We start from the raw sequence: 25,259 nt of genomic DNA on the forward strand, positions 1-25,259 counted from the left end.
AGTGCCACATCCTCACTGTTGTATCCTCGGTGTGTAGAAAAGACTCTGGCACATAGCATGTGCTCAGATTTTATTGAATTCGGTTTTTCAGTTACATAAACACATATTCCAGGCCATTTGCACTTTCTTTTCTTTATCAATGCTGTGTTTATCTTCCAATACTTCAATAAATGGTGATTCCCATCATGTCACTAGGTGCTTTCCTAAATACTTCACTAATATTTATCGTATTTAATTCATACCAGTCCTATAGGGAAGATTTTCTTGTTATTTCAGTTTTATAGATGGGAAATCTGGATCATAGATGGATCAAATAATTTGCTCTCAAGGATTCAAACTCTGCCCCAGGCCTGATGTTAAAGTCTGTGTTCTTTTTTTTTTTTTTAAGTTTTATTTATTTTTTTCTTGCTGTGTACCATCAAATTGGATCTGACTGGTTGGTACAGGAGGTTATTGTTCCTCCTTCTTCAGCAAAGCATCTGGTGGATTTGAACCGCACACCTCTGGGATTGTAGTGCAGTTTCCTGCCACTAGGCCACCAGAGCTCGCCAAAGTCTCTGTTCTTAACCACCATATTTGGTTCTCTATTTTATCACCTTTATTTCAGGCATGTCCAAATGGAGTCAAGTAGACTCCTTACCCATTTTTTTAAAAAAATATTATACTAGTTTATTTACAAAATTGGAATACATTGTTTTTCAGACCAGATTCTTCCAATTTCCTTCCCCCGTACCCATCAAATTGTGTAATCCCATGGTTAATTCCCCCCTCCCCACACATCCACGTCCCTCTGCTTCCACCCTCACTACTCATTTTTGTAGAGAAAGTCTTTTACTGTAGTCAGATCTCCTTACTGAGATATTATTTTGTCTTTATTCCATGGAGCAACTGGTAGACTTGAATGACCCACGTTTTGATTAACAACACAGAATGCTGTACATACTGCACCACCAGCACTCCTTTTACATTCCTAAAAAGATGTTTATTAAAAAAAAATATATTCTCTGACCCTTTACAGGAAAATGTGCTAGAGCCTTTTCTGTTGATTCACATCTTCTGAAGTTGTTAAATTGATTGCTTTCTTTTCCTTGTACTCAGCTCCATACTCCATGAGAGCAGGGATCTTTTCTTATTCACCTATCTATCTATACCCGTGCATAGCACAGTGCTAGGCTATACATTGTCAATATACAAGAAAATGTTTGTTGAATGAAGGTACAATGCTTAGTGAGATGTCAAAGTTTGCTTTACTTAGGCTTAGTCCAAGGGAACTCTTTTGGTCTTGTGGTAAGGTGCTGCACTGCCAACCTAAAGGTATGTGATTTAAAACCACCAGCTGCTCCATGGAAGAAGGCAGTCGCCTCCAGGATATTTACTGCCTCTGAAAACCTCCTGGAGGGTCAGCTATGGGTCAGTTCCAACTCTAAGAACTTAGCGCAAGACCGCTTTCTTGAACTTTTAAGGGAAATTTCTCAGTGAAGATTTTCTCCATTCCTCCCTAGGTTTGGGTCTTGCTATGTTAATGCTGCTTGCCTTGGGGGTCTTACTTCATGAAGTTCCCCTGAGTGGCCAAGATGAGGCCACCCCACAGACTGGCAACCTCCCAGGGGACGCTCTGTATGACTATGCCGGTATCCGCCTCCCTGAGGAGCACCTCCCCTTCTTTCTGCACAACAACAGGCATGTGGCCGCCGCCTGTGAGAGAGACCCGCACTGCCCTTATAAGGTAGGATTCTCTCTTCTCCTCTGACTTATTTCTGGAAGGATACAGTTTCCTGGTTCAGTTTTATAATCTGAACTTGAAGGTTAAAATGTTCTATTTCCATTGTAACTATGATTCATGCATTTCATGAAATAAATACTCCCAAGCGACTGAACTTTGCTTGAGATGGTGTCTGATTCATTCAAAGTGAAATTTGAAGTCTGATTCCATGATTCTCAAGAAACAGTAGCAGCCAGTGTTATTTCTGTCCTTGGCAAATGAGCAGAGTTAGAGTTTTATGCGGAAAGATGGGGAGGGGTGAGTGTTAAAAGTGGATGCTGTCACAACTGTTTTCAGCTGCACTTCAGAGGGTCTCCTGACAATAGATTTTGTAACTGCCTATGCCTCAGCATAGTTAAGATAATGACTGCCACCTTCATTTTGTTTTAGAGGCCCAAACACGGAGCCCATTAAGACATCTCACAGGGCCTTAAAGATCAAAGCTGGGTATTACAGGGCACTTCTTTTCCCATGGAGCTGTCAGGGAAACGAAGGGAAGGCTAATCTGGGAAGCTGACCAGCATTGATCCCAAGGACCTTACAGAGAGAGTATGCTCCCAGCTTCCAGGCCAAAAGTGTCTCCTGTCCCCCAGGGGAGGAGCATCCATGCATTTGCCCACACATTTGGGGCCTCTCTGAATCTTGATTGTCGAACACAGTTGTGGATTCATTCTGTTTGGCTGTGGAAATTCTCATTTATAGGACTCTAGAGACTGGCTGTAGAATGTGTTGCTCACTAAGGTTGCTCATTTAGTTGCTTTGCAATAGTCTAATTCCTGTGGTCTCTGGTACTCTAGGGGCCTGGGACACAAACTGTTCGCTGCTGACCTAAGGTTGGCAGTTTGAAACTCACCCCCTGACTCTGTAGAGTACAGGCCTGGCAGTCTGTGAGCCAAGAAAACTCTGGAGCTGTTTCCTGTAACACATGAGGTCAGCGTGTGGCATCACAGTCTGCTTCACAGCATTTGGATGTTTGTTTGTTTAAACCTTTGGTTTAGAGAACAAACATGGTGAGGAGACTGAGTAAAGAGAACCATTTTTAATTGCTTTGGGACACTGTTCTTAGAACTGTTCTTATTTTAGTTCTTTACTCCCATTACTGCCCATCTATCAGTTTGTCATACTGTGAGGGCTTGCATATTGCTCTGATGCTGGGAGTGGTGACACCAGGGTTTCTAATATAGCACATTCATAGGTTTCTGTGAAGTTTTGCAAAGTAAGACAGACTAGCAGGGAAGGCTTAGTGATCCACCTTTAAAAGTCAGTCAATGAAAACCTTATGTAACACAATAGAACATTGCCTGGTCAAGTGCATGGTGACCACAACATTAGACTTGCACCAACCCTTGTGTAGATGATGCAGAAGCAAGTATGTCCTGTTCCATTGTATGTAAGGCTGAGACCACTTTTTTCCAGCACATGAACAGGCACTGTAAAATATAAAGGTGATACCACAACAAGATAAAGGTAAACAACTCAATTACAAAATGGGCACAAGATATGAACAGACACTTCACCAAAGAAGACATTCAGATGGCGAACAAACACATGAAAAAAATGTTCAATATCCCCAGCTCTAAGAGAGATGCAAATCAAAACAACTATGAGATATCATCTCACTCCAGTAAGAATAGCAAAATTTAACAGAGCACCAAACAACATATGCTGGCGAGATTGTGGAAAAACTGGAGCACTTATTCACTGTTGGTGGGAGTGTAAAGTGGTGCAAACACTCTGGAAGGCTGTATGGTGCTTTTTCAAAAAGTTGGAACTAGAAATACCATTTGACCCAGCAATTCCACTACTGGGAATATACCCTAAAGAGACCAGAACTACCACCTAAGTAGATATATGCCCACCTATATGTATTGCTGCTTTGTTCACAATAGCAAAAAGTTAGAGAAACTGTGGTATATTCACACTACTATTCTGAATTGAAAAACAAGGAACTCAGAGATTATGTTGAGTGAAATATCTCAGTCACAAGAGGACAAATACTGCACAATGTCACTGATATAAAACAGGACTGACATTGTGTTTGGGGGAAACTAAGAAAAGAAGGGATAAATAAAGTACACTGCATTGAAAAAGATGAGGGAGAGAACTATTTACAAGGGATATATGATTAGGTATTATTTGCATGACTAGAGTAAAAAATAAGAGCTGCATAGTAAAGTGGACTGGGGTGGGGGAGGATTGCATAATAATGAAAGAATTTTCTTTTTCTTTTCAAAATGAAAAGCTAACTGGTAGAAGGGGTAGGCAACAAGGAGAATGTGCAACAATGAATGAATGGAAATCCAAGTTCTCTATAATTTTTCATTAAAACCTCAATAAAAAAAAGAAAGGTGCTGCCTGTGAGTTAGCAGCACAACGCCCTATAGACCGTGGTACCAGAGCCCCTTCAGTAAAGCAGAAACAAAAGAAAAATTCTCAACCTAATAAAAGGCAACTACCAAATACTTATATAACATCATAAAAAGAATTAGTAGGGCTGCAAGCAATATATGTTGGAGAGGATGTGGAGACGTGAGAACTCTCATACACTGTTGGTAGGATTGTAAGATGGTGCAACCACTCTGGAAGACAGTTTGGCATTGAACATAGAAACTCCATATGACCCAGCTATTCCACTGTGAGGAATATACCCCAAGGAAATTAGAACTGAGACACAAGTGGAGATTTCTACACCAGTGTTCATAGCAGCGTTATTCACCATCACAGGAACACAGAAACAGCCCAGATGTCTTACCACAGACAGCCAAATGAATTGAGAAATTGTGATACATTCACACAATGGAATATTATGCAGCATTCGGGAGCACAATTTTGTTGAAAAGTACTACATAATTTTGGAGAGGCAGGAGTGCATTATGTGAGTGATGAACTAATGCAGTTTCATAAGGACAAATACTGCATAAGATCATTACTGTAAAAATAGAAGGATAACTAGTAAAACATGTACAGGAACTCAAGGAGGATGAGGGGCACAGTGAAGGAGTGAGGATAGGTAGAGGTAAAACCACAGGACTCCACAGTTTGGTGGGTGGAGAGAGGTGGGAAAGCAAATGGGAAAGATCTGGATGAAAAGACAGGGTAATGATGGGCAAGGTCCAATGGTGATTGATTTTATTAAACAATGTATGAGAATGAGTTAATGAATCCCTGAACCTTATGTGTGTATGTGTTAATGTTGGGAAATATTAACTAATCGAAAGTTCTGTATCTGACAGTTGATGTCAGTTCATTTATTTATTCATCATCCTTACAACTTCCTACCTTCAAAGAAGAAATCATTCCTGTCATTGTAGAAGTGGTTACAATCCCAGTTTTCTACATTAGTTTTTCTGGGCAGTACTCAATAGACTTTTTCTCATATATTCTTCTTCTTTTTTTAAATGTATTTATTATTTTTTGCATGTGTACCGTCAAATTGCATTTGACTGGTACAGGAGGAGATTGCCCCTCCTTCTCCAGCAGAACATCTGGTGGATTTGAACCATGTACCTCTGAGATTTCAGTGCAGCTTCTTGCCACTAGGCCACCAGAGCTCCCTTTCTCATATATTCTTAAAGAGTGCTGACCACCTAAGTCTGCATTAAATGAAATTCTAATATTTAATAACCTCACTCACTAGACTCTGGTCCAAACCTAATTTCCATTCAGGAGAAAGTACAGACACCCCAAGTTATCTTGGACAATTGGTAATGCTCTGTCCCTGTAGTAAAAAAAAAAAGAAAAAAGAAACACAATGTGAATGAAGAATAATGTGAAACACAATGTAGATAAACTTTGTAAGCAAATCAATTTTTAAAAACATTATAAAAAGGCGAGCTCTGGTGGCCTAGTGGCAAGAAGCTGCACTGCAATCCCAGAGGTGTATGGTTCGAATCCACCAGATGCTCTGCTGAAGACGGAGGGACAATCTCCTCCTGTGCCAGTCAGATCCGATTTGACAGTACACACATAAAAAGTAATTAAAAAAAATTATAAAAAATAAAAGTTAAAAAATATAAAGGTGAGAGTTCTAGAAAAGATTTGGGTTTTTCCTCTGAAAAATCTCAAAGGTGTTGTCAAATGTCAGAGGAGGGGAAATATGTCTGAATGAATGTATTTCTGTTCCAGAAGCACTTAGCAAATCTGGAATACTGTTGGGGTTATGAGAAATCCTGCAAATCAGCCTTCAGGTTTGGTTACCCTGCTTGCCGCTATGTCGACATGGGATGGTGAGTTTCAGTGAAGAATACCTTCTCTCCCTTCAGGGTTTCTTTCTCTGTAGTTAATGTTCTGATTTTCAGCTGGGTTCTTTTGGTTTTAGGTAGTAATTGCTTTAGACGAGATTGGGCGTGTTCAGGGTGGTATGGCCGTAGACAGTAATTGCTTTAGATAGCAGTTTTATTACACTGTCAAGCATTCACATTGACTGTTTCCCACTGAGGTAGGGGGTGAAAACTCACGATAAAAATATGAGACCACTGTAAATCAGCATGGACTAACAAAAACTATGAAGAGCACTCTAAAGAAGATAAATTGATAGTTTTCTCTTAATTCTGAAGGGGAAAATTAAGTAAAATTAATACTTCCAATAAATAGATGGTCAGTGGGACAAAGACAGTCCTAGTAATGAACAGTGTATTTTCTTTTGTTCCAGATGATCCCATATTAATGAATTTCTGGTGTGCCTTTTTATTGTGAGGGAATAAAACTTAGGAATAACTTATTTTGATGGTTTCATATAGCTACTGATCATTTGGGGAAGATCATGATAGTAGATAGTAGACTTCTAAAAATAATCAAAGTAATGACAGACTTCTAGCCACTTGACAAACTTTTGGAAAGCAAATTCAAGGTCCAAAGTAAAACAAAACATGGAATCTTTCTTTTGTGTAGGACGGACACTCTTGAATCGGCTCAGGACATATTCTGGAAACAGGCGGACTTTGGCTACGCTGGGGAGCGGCTGGAGGAGATGCGTGCGCTGTGCCAGCCTGAGGCGGCAGTGGGTGCTTTAGGGCCTTGAACGTGGGCTGCTTTGTGACTGTGGTATAAAAGTCAGATAGATGGAACTTTAAACAAAACCCCTCACGAGGCTCATTTATTGGCTTTGAAGTTCATTTAACTTCCCAAAATACGTTATACTGTGTTGTTTGAAAACTATAACCTGTTTTCACACATAGGTGAAACAGTAGGTGGTGCAAATGGTTAAACACTCAGCTGCTAACTAAAGTATTGTAGAGTCTAATCCATGCAGAGGGACATCTGAAGGAGGGCGCAAGTGTCTACTTCCAGAAGATCACAGCCATTGAAACCTTACAGTGTACAGCACTCTCAGTAACACTGGGTCGTCAGGAGTTAGAGCTGATCCATCAGCAACTGGCTTTTTAAAAAATGTATTTTCAGCTTTAGATCTACCCCCCCCCAGTATATGCTGAAGAGGATAAATGCATATATTGTGTCTTTAAACATTTCTTCTCAGTTTGTTTGGGACAGGTGATACAGTCCTGTCTTAGGGCCTTATGTTTGCTAGCATGTCACAATTAACTGTTAAAAAGCTGTTTGTAAATATCAGCTGAGTGTCTAGTGATTGCATTGAACTGATCTACTTCACTAGAGAGGAAGGCAGGGCCCTCAGAGAAGTAGTGCCCCTTCTTTTCCAAGACCACACAGCCACTGTAGGATTAGATGTTGAAGTGCAGATTTTTTTCTGTGTACATTCTACAGTGCTACATTGTACAGGAGTAGATAAGGCAACCAAGTGGTTGAGAGGTACTTTGGATAGTTCATAGGAAAGTAAGGTCTAGACTTCAGGGTTCAAGTCTTGCGCTGCTGCTTACCAGCTGTATGACCTTGACCAAGCACTTCAGCTTTTCGTGCTGCCATTACCTGTGTTTGAAGGCTGCAGGCTGCACTGTGACACTGTATTTACATGTGCCCAGTGTGGTGCCCTGCTCACAGCAATGGGCTCAGTGGAATTTTAAAGGCTCATACGCAGGAGAGGAAGGCCCTCTATGAGGTGGATTGATTCAGTGACTGGGATAATTGGGATAGGAGTGTCAGAGACAGTGCGATTGGCACAGGACAGAGCGGAGTTTAGGGCTGTTGTACATAGTGTCGCTATGAGTCGCAAGCGACTCGACAGCACATAACAACAACAACAACATGGAGTTGTAAGTCATTATAGAGGACAGGCCCACTATTCTCTAGTTGGTGAGCTGAAAGACTGAGTAGTTGACATCTCAAGGGTCTTATCTTCAGGCAGTTTGGAAAATGAAAAAAAATTTTTATTTGTATTAAAAAATCATTTAGAGGGTCTATAGTGTTTTTGTAGAGTGTTACATGATAGAACTTTTAGCCATTATAGCAAGGTCAGTAAACACCAGAGATGGTATCAGCCTAGACTGAGCATACCGGAAAATAGAAGTTGTGCTATATGTGGCATGCGTCAGCTGAGTGTGGCTGCTGGTGTAGAGAAGGTCAGAGAAGAACCTGAGAGGCGAGGCTGTTCCCGAGAAACAGAACCAATACGGAACATAGAGTTGTATCGAGATTGATGTTTCTTTACCTGTCTGTAGTTGTTATGGGCGATGGAGTGAATTCTGACTTACAGTGACCACATAGGACAGAGTAGAAATGACCCTTTGGGTTTACAAGGCTGTAATTTTTTCAGGAGCAGACTGCCATGTGTTTCTTTGAAGTGGCTTGTGGGTTCGAACTGCAGACCTTTCGGTTCCCACCAGAGCTTTTTGTGATGATACAGAAACCTAAGCCAGACCTCCTACCCTCAAGCGGATATCACTCACGGCAGCCTTCCATCAGGTTTCTGAGGCTCTAAATCTCTCTGGGAGGGGACTACCCTTCTTTTCTGCTTAGAGTGGTTAATGGATTTAACCAACAACATGTAGGATTAACACTCCAATATATCATGCAAAACTGCCTTCTGAGATTCCCAAGGCTTTAACTTTTACAGAAGCTGATCACCAGCTCATTTCTTCTAAAACACTGTTGGGTGGATTTGAACTGCCAGCCTTGCTTGCAGTTAGCAGCTGATGGCTTACCTATTGTGCCCCCAGTGCACCTGGATATAACAGACTGTTGAGAAATTCTTCATGGTAAACAAAAACCACACAGACTAGCAAAGGTGTGTTGACCAGCAATTGCTGGGAAGAGTCAGACGCTCAGACAGGTGGGGTCTTTGAGCATCTTCTCTCACGCTGTGTGGTTTGAACCCAAGGAGGACTTTTTGGCCACACGTCTGGTGTGTGGGTGAGTCCTTATGGTGCTATGACTTAGAGTCATGATCTCCTTTTTTTCGATGTCCTTCAGGGTGACTCCAGCTTGGTCTGTTCCCGCTATCTTCAGTATTGCAGAGCGACCAATCTCTACCTCGATTTAAGAAACATCAAGAGAAATCAAGACAGGTACTTAAATAGTGGATGTTGAAATCCAAGGGAAATCCTAAAGCATTTTCAGAACCAGTGATAGGTCTTGGATTTGCTTTAAATGACAGTAGAAAATATATTAGAACCATATCTGCCTTCTGATATGGCATTTCCACTCCTAGGTATATTCTCCAGGGGTGAATGGGTAAATGAAACAAGGGACACAGGTACAGTGGAGTACTATGTAGCCATAAAGAGAAGTGAGTCCACAAATATTTAGAATGTAGGTGAGCCTAGAGGACCTTACATGAAACAAAATAAGTCTCTCACAAAAGGACAAACACTATGTCATCTTACTGGCTTTGTTCACAGGGCTCTACTTCTTTGTGGTTGGGGAGGGCATGGAGGACTCAGAATTCTCAGGCAGCAGGGCATTTTGCATTTTTATTCAGGGTGAGTTGTGATGGGAAAAGTGGCCATAAACAAGGTGTTCTGGTAAATGCTATGTTATATAGAAGAAGCTCTGATAGTTAGGGTCTTGGGAGCTGCACTATTAACCAAAAAGTTGGCGATTTGATTTCGCCAGCTGTTTTCACAGGAGAAAGACAGGTAGTCTTTTCCTAAACGTTTACAACCTCAGAGACCCTGGATGGTTGCAGTGAATTGGAAACAACTTGAGGGCAATATGTTTGGGTTTTTGGCAGTGTGTTTTTAGAGGATGAGTAATGTTATATGTAATTATGTAACAATAGTGTTGTAGTTACATGCTGTCCAGTCAGAATCAACTCATAGCTGACCCTACAGCAGGTTTTCAGAGGCTATAAGTTGGATGGGAGAAAATTGCTTATCTTCCTCATGCGTAACAGCCGGTGGATTCACACCAGCTGCTTTTGGTTTGGCAGTGTGACTCTTTACTATTAAACCACCAGGCACACGACAATAACCGTGTGTGTGTGTGTGTGTGTGTGTGTTTGTGTGTGTGTGTGTATGTATAGATATATCTAGGAAATAAATATGAGTCATAGAAACTGCTATTTATTAGACATAACTTCACAGAATTATCTTGAAGGCTTTCTTGGTTTGAAGGCCATAGGACAACTCAGTCAAATGGCATAGTATAGTTCATAAAGTTAATGTTCTGCATTTAAATCAATTGAGTAGCGTCTGGGGTCTTAAGACTTACAGGCAACCATCTAAAACACATATTGGTGTGTGGAGTCAAAGAGAGAAAGACACTCATGTCAGAGGAGGCACCAGGATGACTTGTCACATGAAAGCAGAGAGAGAACTAGATGGTACAGCTCAGGACTGTTCTTCCATCAGGACCATGATGGGTGGACCCTGACAGAAGGGGGAGAATGGAATATAACTTCTCATTTTATAAAAATCTGTGCTTACTTGACCCACTGAAGTAGATAGAAGGAATCCTTGAGTCCATTAACTTGAGATGCTCTTGAAGCCTGAAGCTGGAGCTGTGCCCTCAGCCACCTTTCAGCTACACAGCAGATTAACCCATAATTGTAGAATTCATGGCTGGCATATTCTGATTTTTTTTTAAAGAGTGTATGAGACCAGTTGATTAACAAAGACTTTAAAGCATGAGAAGATTTGGGGCTTGTTAATGGGAACAGAACAAGGAGAACAGGACAAATGAGAATATTGATACAATGTGGTGAATGTCACCAGTGTGAACTGTGTTAGTAGGTGGTGACATTTTTGACTAGGGAACTATTTTGCTGTGTACCACTAATTATAGGATGAGCTTTTATTTTAAAAGCAGAATGAGCTGAAGAAGGAGGAACAATCGCCTCCTGTACCAGTCAGATCCGATTTGACGGTACACACGTAAAAAAAAAAAAAAAACAAAAAACAACAAAAGCAGAATGAAACATGGAAGTGGGATGGTTGAACCCCATGGACCCCCAGCTGGTCTCAGCAGAGCTGAGCCAAGTCCTTCAAGTTCCATTTTGCTACTTTTGTAATCATTTGAAGTTTTTGTAAAATGTACATCTTAATGGAAATTGATTTTGGAAATTAGCTCATGTGCTTGAGTCATCAAAATGTTTTCTTCCTTTCTTTCTTTGTACCAGATTTAGGGAGGACTTCTTACAGAATGGTGAAGTTGGAGGGCACTGTAAACTCAACGCTCACGCATTGTTGTCTGAAGGTCAGCGTAAAAGCCCTCTGCAGTCTTGGTAAGATTTTTGTTTTGTTTTGTTTTGTTTTTAACATGTTCCTAAAATATTTTATTCATTTTTGGTAATTTCCGATTTTGCTGGGGACTGTCAATTGGAAAGCATTTTACTTCAGTTTGTAGGTAATTTGTATGAGCTTCTGGAGAACAGAGGCTCCAGAGTGAATCTGTCAGTTTAATCTGAATTAAACTATATTCCTAAAATATCCTCACCCTTACTGTCAAGTTGGAACAGACCCACAGTTTACCCTCTCTGGAGTTCCTGAGGATGTAAACCAGAGGAGGAGATTGTCCTGCGTTCTCCTGAGAAGCAACTGGTTGACCTGAGCGGGTAGCAGGGCGCAGCCTTTGGGTGAATGGGCCCATGACCAATGGCCTAGGCTGCCAGACACTCTTCTTTTTTTTAAAAAAAAATTATTATTAATTTCTTTAAAAATTTACAGAGACTTTGGATTTCCATACATTCATTGTTGCCCTTTTCTCCCCTCCCAACACTCCTCCCCAGTACATGCCCCTCTTGGAAAAGTAAAAGAAAAATTATTTCATTGTTTTACAATCCCTCCCACCAGGTCCACTCCACTGTGCAGCCTTCGCTCTGGACTTCTGTCATGACAAAAATACCTACTCACATACCCCTTTTAAACAGTTTTCTCCCTCATCTGTTTCAATGCAGTATACATTATTGAACCCATCTTTCTCAGTCTCCCCCGAACCCTGATGTCAGTCTTATTTTACAACAGTGGCAGCATGCAGTATTTGTCCTTTTGTGACTGAGATATTTCATTCAGCATAATGTCTTCCAAGGTCACCCATTTTGAATAATATTGCATGAGTTCCTTGTTTTTCAATGCAGTATAGTATTCCATTGTGTGAATATACCATAACTTCTCTATCCATTCTTTTGTTGATGGGCACTTGAGTTGTTTCCAACTCCTTGCTTTGTGAACAAAGGTGCGATAAACATGGGTGTGCATATATCTGCCTGGGTGGCAATTATGGTCTCTTTGGGGTATATTCCCAGTAGTGGAATTGCTGGGTCAAATGGTATCTCTATTTGCAACTTTTTGAGAAAGCACCATACCGCCTTCCACAATGGTTGTACCATTTTACGTTTCCACCAACAATGAATAAGGGTTCCAGTTTCTCCACAACCTCACCAGCATTTGTTACTTGCTGTTCTGTTAAATTTTGCTACTCTGACTGGAGTGAGATATCTCATAGTTGTTTTGATTTGCATTTGTTTTAGAGCTAGGGATTTTGAACATTTCTTCATGTGTTTGTTAGCCATCTGAATGTCTTCTTCGGTGAAGTGTCTGTTCATATCCTGTGCCCATTTTTCAATTGGGTTATTTACTTTTATCTTGTGGTGCTCAAGTATTTTTTAAATTCTAGATATAAGTCCCTTATCTGACATGCCATTACCAAATACTTTTTCCCAGTCTGTGGCTTCCCTTTTTGAAGCCTGTTTCTCCCTTTTGGAGAAGTTTTTGGATGTGCATAGGGATTTGATTATTAGAAGGTCCCATTCATCTGTTTTATCTTCTCCTGGTTGCTCTTCTTAAAAAAACCAAAAAACTAGGAAGCAGTATATATATAGTGTTGTTAGTAAAAGTTAACAATATCCATTCCAAATGAATTTTTAGCTTCTTGTTGCATCCATTTGGAGATAGCACATTTTTATGCACATCTGTTGGGGTATATAACTTGTGGAAAAGTACAGTGTTGACTACGTAGCAGTGAACCCGTCAGTGTAACAGGGGGAAGACTGTGCCCACCTCTGCTGGTGCCAAGCCCGCTGAATTTCCTCTGAGCAGACTCACCTTCCTTTTTGGTTAACTGCTGAGCACATAACAGCCACCAGGAACTCCCTTCCTGCTTTACTAGTAGGTTATTTTGCTATTTCAAGAGAAAGATGAACAGTCTCCTCTCCTGTGACATACAGCTTCTGAAAACCCACCAAAGAGGCAGCTCTGAATGGGTTCTGATTCAAGGGTACATAGCAACAGCAACATTGTAACTTCATTGTCTAGAAAGCTTGACCATCTTGTACATTAGACTCTATTTTAAAGTAACTTTTATCTTTATTTCAACCTGGGGAGCTCTGGTGGTGTAGTCCACAGGGAGTTGCCTGGCTGACCCAAAGGCAGTGCCTCTCTTGCAGTTTGAATTCATTAGCATCAACTTGGGAGGCAAGTTATTTAAAGCCTTTGAAAACCTTCTGGAGGGGCCGCTGGGAGTTAGGTCTGATGTGATGACTGTTAAGTTTTTTTTTTTTTTTTTTTTTTTTTGTGTGCGTGTACCGTCAAATCAGATCTGATTGGTACAGGAGGATATTGTGCCTCCTTCTCTGGCAGAGCATCTGGTGGATTTGAACCGCGTTCCTCTGGGATTGCAGTGCAGCTTCTTGCCACTAGGCCACCAGAGTGTTAAAATTTATATCAAATTATAGAAGTATCAATAAGTTTGTGGAGTTACAAGTGTCTCCGTATGAATGGCTTGCGTTTAGAAATTAAATCTGCCCAATGAGCAAAGATACAGTAAGAAGTTTGGGAGAATCACTTTGAAAGCATATCCCAATTTTTATTTCTAGGTTTGCTGAACTACAGAGCTATACTCAGCTCAACTTCAGACCTGTACAAGATGGGAACTGTGACATTGTGATTGAAAAGCCAACTTACTTCATGAAATTTGATGCAGGTCAGATGTTCATTAGTGTGTTAGTGATTAGTTTATGATGCTTTGTTCTCCATTATGGTAAATATATATATGAAAGAAAATGTTTAATTTTTCAGTAATTTTCATATGTACAGTTCAGTGACATAAACTATAATCATATTAGTTGACTTGCCCTTTCCAATGTCTGTATTTATTGGTTTCTTATAAATTTTTTAAAAACAGTACTATATTTCATAGTAGAGGTTATTTTTTGTTTTCCTCTCTGAAGTAGTAGATGAATTAGAGTCCTTTATTTACGCTTTGTGTATCAAACAAAATCTTCACATTTACAAAGAAATCACTTTTTTTGAAACCAAACCATGAGCAAAGAAAGCATGTTATTGTTGTTGGATGCCCTGGAGTCGGCCACAGCTCCTAGTGACCCTGCAAACAGTAGATCTGACCAGCTTTAGCCCTGTCTCGAGCCGTTGTCATGATCTCTGTCAGCTCAGACTTGTTGTTGCAGTCGCTGTCCGTTACTCTTGTTGAGGATCTTCCTCTTTCCCAGCGTGATCTCTTTTTCCAGGGACTAGCCCTCTTGACAGCATGCCAGAGAACGTGAGGTGAAGTTTCACCACCCTTGCCTCTAAGGAGCACCCTGGTTGCACTTCCTTCAAGACAGAGTTTTTGGTTCTTTTGTAGTTCATGAAGCAGTCAGTACTCTTCTCCAACACCACAGCTCAAAGGCAGCAGATCTTCAGTCATCCTTGTTTGTTGTTCAACATTCTCATTCATTCAAAGCAACTGAAAATTTCATGGCATGGATCAATCACACCTTAGTCTCTAAATTGACATCCTTGCTCATTAGCACATTAAAGATGTCCTTTATAGTAGATTTGCCCAATGCGGTACCTCTCTTGATTTCTTGATTTGTTCCCATGCCTATTGATTGTGGATCCAGATAAAATGAAATTCTTGGCAACTTTAGTCTTTTCTCCATTTTTCATAATGCTGCCTGTTGGTTCAGGGGTCTGTTCTTTTTCTTGGTGTTATGATGTAGTCTTTATTGAAGGCTGTAGTCTTCTTGAGAAGTTTTTTTGAGATAAGAGAGCATATGTGTACCTTTTGTGACTGAATTTATTCTATCTGGTTTCTTAGAGTACTTGATTTCCGTTGTACCCCATTAGAGTATTTGTATTAAAGTTGAAAGACATGTACATACTGTCCATATGAAAGGAATGTCCAGGGTCTCACTGACAGACTTTCTAGTTAATTTTCATGGCTTGTCATGAAGTTAAAATTCTCCTGGAAATTAGCACTGATGCTTATTCTTAAGGGAAAAAATTTAACCACGAAAAGAAATTTTCTGTTTAAATTATTTGTTTATAGTTTCTGCCTCTCCCAGTGCAAGCATAACTTTAATATTGTCAACTATTTCTTCTGGAGAAGAGAACTCCCATCATACTGCATTATTTCTTTCATTATGAGAGAGATTACATGCAACTGTATAAAAATTCATGAGAGGCTTTGTTCATAGTGAATTACAGAGGCCCTCTATCATGGATATTTCAGAATGGCTGTAATTTATTGATCATATTTTTAATGCATCCTGCCTTGTGAAGTCGTAATTCTTGCTTTACAAAGTATTAGATTCAGAAATCAGACAAGTTTAGGTTTTTGAAATAATAGCAGCTAAAAATGTTCTCTTTGAGGTCCTGACTCATTTTTTAAATGTGCACATTAAAAAGGGGCAAAGAAAACACCATAATCTGCAAGGAGAAGAGTGGAATATGTGTGAGCCATCAGATTGACGTAGATCCTCACATAATAAAATATGCAAAGTAGGGATAAAAGGCTAATGCAGACATGTGCCATTTCTTTCCTATATTCATAACTCTTACTTTCCCCTCCTAACTTCAGCTGTCACTTGGTTTTCCTCTCCTGTTAACTTTTTACCTTGGGAGAGTGAAGGTTGTATGGGACAAGGCTTGCTTCTCTCTTGTTGGTGAATTCTGGAGCACTTAATGCTGTTGCTGTGTGCCGTGGTCCTCAGTAAACATTACCGAGTCCGGGAAGGTGGCTGCCATGTGCCATGTGATCATTCTGGGGGCTAGGATGTGTTCCTTGTTTATCTGAAATACACTCTGCCAACATTTTTTCTGGGTTTGAAAAGAGCTCTTCACACATGCATCAGATACCAGTCTGAAAAGAGCTGGTTATTTTGTACTCTCAATTTTCTGACAAACTGTGTTAATGTCAGCTTTTTCTGTGATTTCTGCTTTATGAAACAAGGCCACTTTCTCTTTAGTCAACATTTCCCCTCTCTTAAAATATATATTAACGTGTGAGCTTTCAGGATTTCATCCCAATTTCACTAGTTGGTGTGGAGTCAACTCTGACCCTGGCCCCTCGCGTGTGCCTCGGTTTCTGTAGGGCTGCTGACAGCCAGGTCAGCCCTTCTGACAGGAGCTTGGACCCCACCTCCTGAGTTAGCAGCTGTCTGCAATTCCTCAGGCGGCGGTAACAGAGAAGCTGTAATAAATTTATTCTTCTACAACTTAGGAGACTAGAAGTAAGGGTGCTGGCTCGAGGGAAGGGCTCTTTTTATTTTATTTTATTTTTTTAAATTAAATGTTATTAGTTTTAATGAACATTTACAGAGATTTTGGGTTTTCAGTCATTCATTGTTGCACTGTTTTCTCCACCCTCATCCCCAGTTCGTTCTTCTTCCCCCCGCCCATGTCTGTTTTAATTGTCCAATTGCCTCAGTGCTTGTCAAAGCCAGTTCTGATTAATCTCCTATGTCAGTGTGTGGAAGGGCTCTTTTTAGAGGAAGGTTCTGGCTTCCTTCTGCATCGGCAGGCCAGGCATGCTGGAGATCTCCATGGGTCCTGGCCTTCCTCACGGAGACCCTTGCTTCACTGTTTTGCATTCCAGTAGGGCTGTGATGATGTTAAGAGGGGGTTTACTCTACCTTTATTCCTCTTACAACTGTTTGATCAGTTGATGAGGGATCATTAAGTGTCCACCTTCTCTCATCACTTGTGTGTATTTTAGGGGACACAGTTCAATCCATGACAGTAGCTAAGTGTGCTTAATCCTCTGTACCCCAGAATACACACTGTTTAGACTTGCTCCCTCAATGTTGAATGACTGCAGGCCTCCAGGCAAAGTGAGTGAGTGAGAGAGCACGAGCGTACAGGTTCTGTTTGTTTCAGAAGACAAGCTAATAGGCTAGTAGCTTCAACCACAGTCTCCCTCACTATGTTTGACCGGCTGGTTTTCATCAAGAGCCTACAATGTGCCAGGCCCTGGACTGGACACTGAAGATGTATTTCTGGATTTCTCATGAGGAAGCTGACGCTCTGGTCTTTTCAGTCTCATCTGAGAACCTGTTCCTGAATAGCTGAGCTATTCAACCCAGTCCTTCTGACTCCAGAGCCCAAAACAGTTGGAATAGGAGACGTTGAGCTCTTTTAAATGATTGTTGTTCACATTTCTCCACAATGCTGTCCTCTAAATAGCAATTCTACATGATGAGAGAGATTGGAATGAAAAATGCTAAAATGTTAATAGTTCCATAATTCTTTTATTTAAAAAATATTTATACAATAAACAAATGTTACCTTATTTAGTTAAAAAATTATGGTAAATAATAGGCATATTGTTTTACCTCAATTTGAAACTTACTTTGATTTTTCTAGGAACTTCATGACAATTTGCTACTTGGTTTATATGGGAAAATCATTCCTAAGTTTCTAAATTAATTTCAGGGTGAACATTGGAACCCAACCAATCTGTAAGTTGAGGGTTGCCTATGCAGAAATAATTTTTAATTTGGAAACTAGAAGTTTGTCAAACTCTAAATAGATGTTGAAAATATAAAGGGTCGAGTTGTCTGTCCTTTGGGGTTGATTAACACAGACATCTTTGTTCCATCATCAGGTGTTAATATGTATCACCACTTCTGTGATTTTCTGAACCTATACATCACTCAACACGTCAATAACTCCTTCAGTACGGACGTGTACATTGTTATGTGGGACACGGTGAGTGAGCAACGGGCCCTCTGCCTCTACCCCGTCATTGACTTGCTCTTTGCATGTGTACGGCTAGTGTGGTGGAATAGGCATTTCTAAGACACACGTGCAGAATGCATACATGCAAGCTCGTGTCCACGGGGGATGGGGTAGATGGAGGTGCATGTGCTCCTCCTCAGACATGTGTGTGTATGTGTGTACACATGTGTGTGCCTTTGTTCTGTTAGAGTAAAGCAGGGGGAGACATCTTGCCCTCTTGGTGCACAGGGACCCTTGACAGATGTATGAAGACTGACACTCATTTTCCACTGTGGTCCGTGTTTGAGGACCTTGTCTGTCTTTACAGATTGGTCTCTAGCATTACCTGGTCAGCCTTTGCTTAAGAGCAGCTTTCCCATTGCTGCCTGCTTCATGCCAACTTGTGCTGTGTGTTTTAGCTTGAGCTTAAGTGTTGAATCCATGAGTCGCACAATCTGTGTTCTCCGTGAATGGTTATATCCATTTGAACCCACCTCTGATGAACTTCTGTAAGGGTTATAGACAGGAATGCCTGTGGAGGAGCCCTGCTCTGTAACACATGGGCTGCCTGAGTTGGAATTGACTGGCAGGCAGCTGGTGGGCTTTTTTTTTTAAATTATTATTTCTTTAATAGCTATTAGCCATTCATTTATTCAATGCGTTTGCATGTAACACTTTGTGTACCTCATTCTCCAGGGGCACAAAGATGAGTCAGACATAGGCCCTACTTTCACAAAGTCTTAAAATAGTACATTTTGAGGAATAAGAGGGGGAAACCCAGCCCTGATGTACACTGTGCATCTACTCTGTGCTTCTTTGTGGCTATTGTATAACTCTATTGTCTATTCAATCTCTCAGCTCTCCTGGAAAATTGAGGCTCAGGGTGTTGTTCACAGGACTTGATGAAAGTCAGCTGGCGAAGGACCTGACCGTTCTTCCAGATGTTTCAGTACCTCATTTTGTTTGTTGTTGTTTTTTTGGAATTTTTTCAATTTTAATAATTTTAATGAACATTTACAGAGGCTTTGGATTTCCATTCATTCATTGCCGCACTTCTCTCCCCGCCTAGCCCCTCACCTCCCAGTTCGCTCCTGTCTTTGAAAAGTAAAAGAAACACTCCCTCCCTGGTAGACAATCCCCCCACATACCCCCACCGCCCCAAGTACATGCCACTATGCAACCTTAATTGTGGACTCTTGTGATAACCATAAGACCCTATCATACATCACTTTAAAATTATTCACTCATCTGTTTCAGTGAAGTATACACAATTTATCCAGTTTTTCTCAGTCTTACCCCAACCCTGATATCAGTCCCATTTTACAACAGTGGCACCATGCAGTATTTGTCCTTTTGCGACTGAGATATTTCACTCAGCATAATGTCCTCCAGGCTCACCCATTTTGAATAATATAGCATGAGTTCTTTGCTTTTCAATGCAGCATAGTATTCCATTGTGTGAATATACCACAGCTTCTCTATCCATTCGTTTGTTGATGGACACCTGGGTTGTATCCAACTCCTTGCTATTGTGAACAAAGCCGCGATAAACATGGGTGTGCATATATATGCTTGGGTGGCAATTATGGTCTCTTTGGGGTATATTCCCGGTAGTGAAATTTCTGGGTCAAATTGTATCTCTATTTGCAACTTTTTGAGAAAGTGCCATACCACCTTCCACAGTAGTTGCACCATTTTACACTGCCACCAACAGTGAATAAGGGTTCTAGTTTTTCCACAACCTCGCCAGCATTTGTTGCTTGCTGTTCTGTTAAATTTTGCTATTCTGACTGGGGTGAGATGATATCTCATAGTTGTAGCTGGTGGGCTTTTATTGCTAATTTGTTTTTAGTATTGTCTTGGTCCATTTCTGTCCATGACTCCATTTCTGTGCCCTAAATTAACCCCAGCGTGTGCCCCAGAATCCTCATCTGTGAAATGGGAGCATCAAGGCATCATCAGCCTCACTGTCATTTTGAGGATGAGCTGTGTCATGTGCCTGGCACACAGTGAATACAGTATTGCTGACGAGAACTAGGCTGGTGCGTAGGAAGATGGGTGGTCTCCAGTTCACTAGAGAACTTGTCTCAGCATCAAAAATTGGACATTTTACTGAGAGATCATCTAAGGTGTAATTAAAGACTGTAATTCACACAGGACATTCAGAGGCCCTGCTTTGATGTGAGTCTTTCAGAACAGTTTCCTCCTGTCCAAATTACTGTCTCTGAAAACCCACTAGAGGGTCAGCTATGGGTAGATTCCTACTCGACAACACAAAACAACAGTTGTAAAAATGTGGCTTGGCAGCAGGATAGCGTTGGGCATGTCTTCTGGGAGCATCTTTTTAGCACTGCTTGGCTCAGATGCGAGACGATGGAATCCACTTTAGATGATGCAGGAGCTGTCTTGACCTAAGAACCTTCTGTCCTGTGGGGAGCAGTAGCTCATGAAACAGCTTCACCCAATGCCTGCAGGAGACACCAAGCCCAGTCACTGCACTTGGAGCACTCAGCACAGCCCAGGCATGGAGTTTCCCAGACCAGATGTAGTTTTCCCATTAAGCATCTTCATATGTGGTGAGCTCATTAAATCATTATGTCCAGAGGACTGAGATAGACAGTAAGCTAAAGATGCCATTCTCCTGCAGAAATGCTTTCCCTCAGAGCTGGGGCTCAGAACAGAGCTGCAAAGAAAGATTGTCAGCATCGTTGCTCCAGGAGCCTTTTAAATGGACCTGAAGTTAGGGGAGAATGAGTTCTAGATTTTTGGCGTGTTCATGCTTCCCTGTGACTTCCTTCTTTGCGTGTTTGTTTACATTTCCCTCTTGTGTTCCTGTTTTGCTAACACAGTTTGATTTTTTGGGTTGTTGCTGGGCCAAGGGAGCAACAGTTTTTCTGTAAGAGAAGTGCTTCCCAGCCCGGCCCTGCCCTTTTACACCCTGTGCCCCTCTGTGGACTTACAGCCGAGGTGGGGGTGGGGGAAGGCTTGGAGTGGCAGGTTCTGAGGTTGTGCAGCTCAGAGGGCTGGTCCTGGTCTGAACAGACATGTGTGCTCACCACACCTCACAAAGCTCCATGCAGTTCCCGGTTCGTGCAAGCAGCCAACTTACTGAGAACTGAATTTTGGAGATTTCAGTCACCCTGAGGCACCTCAGAGAGTGCCCACCTGTAGGGTAAATTTCTACACTCCCAGTATGCAAGGGGCTCCCAGGAACTGGAGATGACTCGACTGCAATTGGAATTTCTTCGTGCCTGACTGTATAGTGTATTTCAGGTCACCATTCAAATTACATTTTTAGCACATGCATAAATGCATATGTTAAATATATGGTAAATGGCTTATGCTCAACTACTGACTGATCGAAAGGTGGGAATTTGAATTCATCCCATGACTCCATGGAGGAAAGGCCTGGTGGCCTGCTCCTGTACATTCCCCTGCAGAACCTCTTATGTTGGTGGGACGTTTCTTAGACAGTTTAGAGCTTCCCAGTACGGCGGTGCATGATTTTAAGTCTTCCTCATGTGGACTAAGTGACGCTGGGCCTGCATCTGTGGGCTCCTTGCTGTGCCTTGGCCACCTCAAAGGGCCTGGGTCCTCAGTTAACTGGGCTGGCGATGTTAGGATGGCCAACCCACCATGGGCCTCCATCAACAGGCGAGTGAACGTCCTTATACTCCAGGCTTGTACATCCTCTCCAGAGTTGCCCAGTGCTTTGCTAGGTACTCAGTGGGCTCTCCGCACAGGAGCCCTGCCAAGTTGTGCCACAGTTTAGACCTAAAGAACATAGGCAGATGAGGGTACTGTTTATGAGACGGCTGTGGACTAGCAACACTGTGTGCCCTTCGCTTGGCTCAATCTCATGCCCACTCAGTGGATGGTGTTACTGTACAGCATTCGGGAGATTGGGAGGAGGGGTCTTTGAGGACAGGCACATGACAGTGGCTGCCTTTTAGGCTTGATGAAATCCCGATGGGATTGTACAGACAGCTTCTACCAGGAAGTTCTCCCTCTCCCTCTCCCCTCCCCTTACCCCTTCCTTTTACCATCTCCTTACCACCTCCTTTTCCCTCTTCCCCTCGTTCTCCCCTCCTCATTCCCTCCCCTCTCCACTCTCCCTCCCCCTTCCCCCCATATATATCTGTGGCATAGTGAGAAAGAGTTGTGCTGCAAGCCCAAAGGTTCTAATTCACAAACTGCTTGAGAGAGGAAGATGAGCAGTCTCCTCCTTGTAATTTATTGTTGTTATTTGTTGTTGTGTGCTTTTGAGTCTGAACCAACTCATAGCTGACCCTCCAGTGGGTTTTCAGAGGAAGAAAATCGTGTGTAAGATTTGTCTTTCCAGATCCCCTTCCGGTCTTTTCCATTTCCTTTACCCACTCTGTTCTTGATCCATCAAATTGTGTGACAATACGATTTTTCCCCTGCCTATCCTCACCCCTCTGCTCCTACTCTCTCCCTCTTGGATCCGCATAACACATTTTACTAATAATCTTTCTATTTCTACAATAATGATCTCATACAGTATTGTTTGGTTTTAAAATATTTTCAGATATTTTTAGTTTAAGGTTAAAGATTATTTTGGAGTATTCATTTTGGGGATAAAGATACATTTTTGTCTTTGTTTTTGTTGTGTGTCTTAGAGTTGGAACCAACCCATAGCTGGCTCTCCCGCAGGTTTTTAGACGCTGTAATTTGCATGGGAAAAACTGCCCATTTTTCTTTCACAAAGCACATGGTGGATTTGAACCTCATGCCTTCAGGTTAGCTGTGCAGCTCCTTATCATGAGACAACCAGAACTCTTTTTATCCTTGTGGCGGTTGTTATCCTGTAGAGTTGGAATCGACTCATACCTGACCCTCCAGTGGGTTCAGAGGCAGTTAATTGCACAAGAGGAGTTTGCCTATCTTTTTCATGTAGAACAACTGGGGGATTCAAACTGTGTGCCTTTGGGTTGGCAGCCCAATACCATAGCACTAGGTTACCAGAGCTCCCTATTTTTAGATTTGTTCTCCTATTATTAAGTTTCTGTTACATCCTAGGCATTTTTCAAGTCAGCCCACGTGGACTGACATTGCTGGGTTGTGTGATGTTTGGGTCAGTGGCCGTGATGCACATTTGATGCATTGGTATCTATGTGTACCTTTTGTCCCCATTCTGAACATATTTAATTTGTTTCTCCTCTCTTGCTCTTTATTAAATGGCTGTGGTGAATGCCGTAAACATACATCTTTACTCACTCACTTTCCTCCGGTGTCTGTGGGATGGATTCCTCTAAGTGGAATTTCTAACTCTCAGGTCTCTGACTCAGAGGTCCACTTCTCTTGTGATAGAAAATTTTAATCTGGGGGATGCATTTATTACTGAATCAGTATGACTATATTTTATTATTTAATTTTAATTTCAAATCTGTCTTGTTTTTTAAGTATTTTATATCCAGAAAATGTCCAGAATAATTTCTTTTAATTGTCCTGTATTTATTAAGCCAAAGTAGGACAGTTTCCTTCTAGACGGTATTGAGGGCTGCCTTTGCTAGAAGGGCCTGGGAGACACTTCTAGGCAAAGGTGGTTTTCCCTGACATCTAACAGGTCTCAGTAACTTTGAAATAATTCTACAGTGTACAAATTGGGATTCTCAAAATCTGATACAAAAAATGCTATAAAAATGAGCAGTCATTTTCTTGACAAGTGCTACCTTAGCAGCTAGAGAGAAGAGGTGGTAGCGGGGAGGCAGGGCTGGGATGCAGCTGTGTTGTGTAGTTTTCCAGGCCTCCCACCTCCATGGCCACCAAGAGGAAAGCCGCAGTGTTCAGCTTTGAGGTGGACCCTAATTTGCTTCTTCTATGGCACACCAAGAAAATACGTGACAGCTGATGAGAAGCTCTTCTGAACCCTTTGGAAGAGACATGCACAACATCTCTGATGGTAGAGGAAGAGTCATAATCAAAGAAGATAGCATGATGATAAAAATTCCTTGACTCATACAGATGTCAGCCTTTTTTAGGCCATGGACCAAATGATGTTAAATATGCAAAACAGTATGCAGTAACTACAAGGAAACCTTGGTCAGCTTTCAATGGATCTAAATGGACATTCATTTTGTTCTTCATCAGCCATAACCTATTTTAAAGTAGGAGATAAACCTCCAAAGGTTTTCCAGGCCTCTTCTCAAACTAGTAGGGCTCCAGGAGGAATTAAGGAAATAGAGGAACTTTGAGAGATTCTGACACTGGATTAGAAAAATGGCTGTTGATCATCATATCCACAAGCTCATGTCATGAAGAAGTCAAAGCACAAGAGGACTGGAGATGAAGACGTCGAGTTCATCAGCATGAATGACAGTGGCACCTAGGCCTTTGATGATGAGTGGAAAAATGAAGTTCTGGAGTACAGACCAGGCGGAAGATGATGTAACCTCAAAAGCACAAGGATGCCAAGTGTTGATCATGAGAATTCAGGATTTCAAGGACCTAAAAGTCCAGCCATTGAAAATGGGAAAAAAAAAGTTTTTGTGGACAGATTAAACATTAAAGGATCATCTGTAAAAATCAGCAAAAAATAAATCACCATGTACTTAATTTGTTTAATTTTTATTGGTTTAACAGAGAAAAAAAATAATGGTGCTTAAAAAAAATGGTGCTGGGTATATTATGCAAGACCAGTCTCTTGATTTTAAATCATTGTTGAACTTTGTGACTTTTTGTTGATATCTGAATGTCTGGGAAGCTGTCTTTTCCCTTTCTTTAGGAATAAATCTTGGATTTTCAACAATGTGAATAAATGGTTAAACACATGAGCATAATGTGTACCCTAGTGTTACACTCTGAGTGTAATTCTAGGATACTCATTTCTTACTTTGAATGGCTGAATTTTTAAATCTAAATGATATCATTTTAAAATTAACTTAGCCCCTTCCTTTAATGGAAGGAGCTTACAATTACTTTATTCTTTTCAAGGAGGAAATACATTTCATAAATGTGCTAGAAAGAATGAGTTCCCATCAAAAGGCAACTGCTGAGTAGAGGTTACAAGCCTAGACAAGGTCTGAATCAAACAGGTTGGATTTAGTCCTGCTTTGCAATTCACCAGCCCTATAATTTAGGCAAATTATTTAAATTTGTGGCATAGTTTTCTCAACTGTAAAATGGGAATAATAATACTAACTACCTTATCAGAGAGTTGGACAATGACCAAGGAGGATAGAAGGAGAATT

The 25,259-nt window shown here is 41.2% G+C and overlaps 1 protein-coding gene and 1 pseudogene across 3 annotated transcripts in view; both read left to right on the plus strand.

Annotated features, from left to right (window-relative positions):
- The first annotated feature begins 1,516 nt into the window (after positions 1–1,516).
- EOGT (EGF domain-specific O-linked N-acetylglucosamine (GlcNAc) transferase) overlaps positions 1,517–25,259 on the plus strand; it is a 45,214-nt gene continuing 21,471 nt past the window's right edge. For 2 of the 3 annotated variants that reach the window (XM_006895948.1, XM_006895949.1), the window contains exons 1-7: positions 1,517–1,726; positions 5,888–5,988; positions 6,653–6,761; positions 9,086–9,180; positions 11,232–11,336; positions 13,926–14,032; positions 17,936–18,039. In XM_006895948.1, the coding sequence (XP_006896010.1) occupies positions 1,517–1,726; positions 5,888–5,988; positions 6,653–6,761; positions 9,086–9,180; positions 11,232–11,336; positions 13,926–14,032; positions 17,936–18,039 (831 nt within the window). The remainder of the gene's footprint in view (positions 1,727–5,887; positions 5,989–6,652; positions 6,762–9,085; positions 9,181–11,231; positions 11,337–13,925; positions 14,033–17,935; positions 18,040–25,259) is intronic. The other variant, XM_006895947.1, reaches the window with a different exon arrangement.
- On the plus strand, positions 23,878–24,608 carry LOC102855272 (annotated as a pseudogene).

This window comes from Elephantulus edwardii, unplaced genomic scaffold, assembly GCF_000299155.1.
Source record: "Elephantulus edwardii isolate Elephantulus edwardi_28Jun2011 unplaced genomic scaffold, EleEdw1.0 scaffold00177, whole genome shotgun sequence".
NCBI lineage: Eukaryota > Metazoa > Chordata > Mammalia > Macroscelidea > Macroscelididae > Elephantulus > Elephantulus edwardii.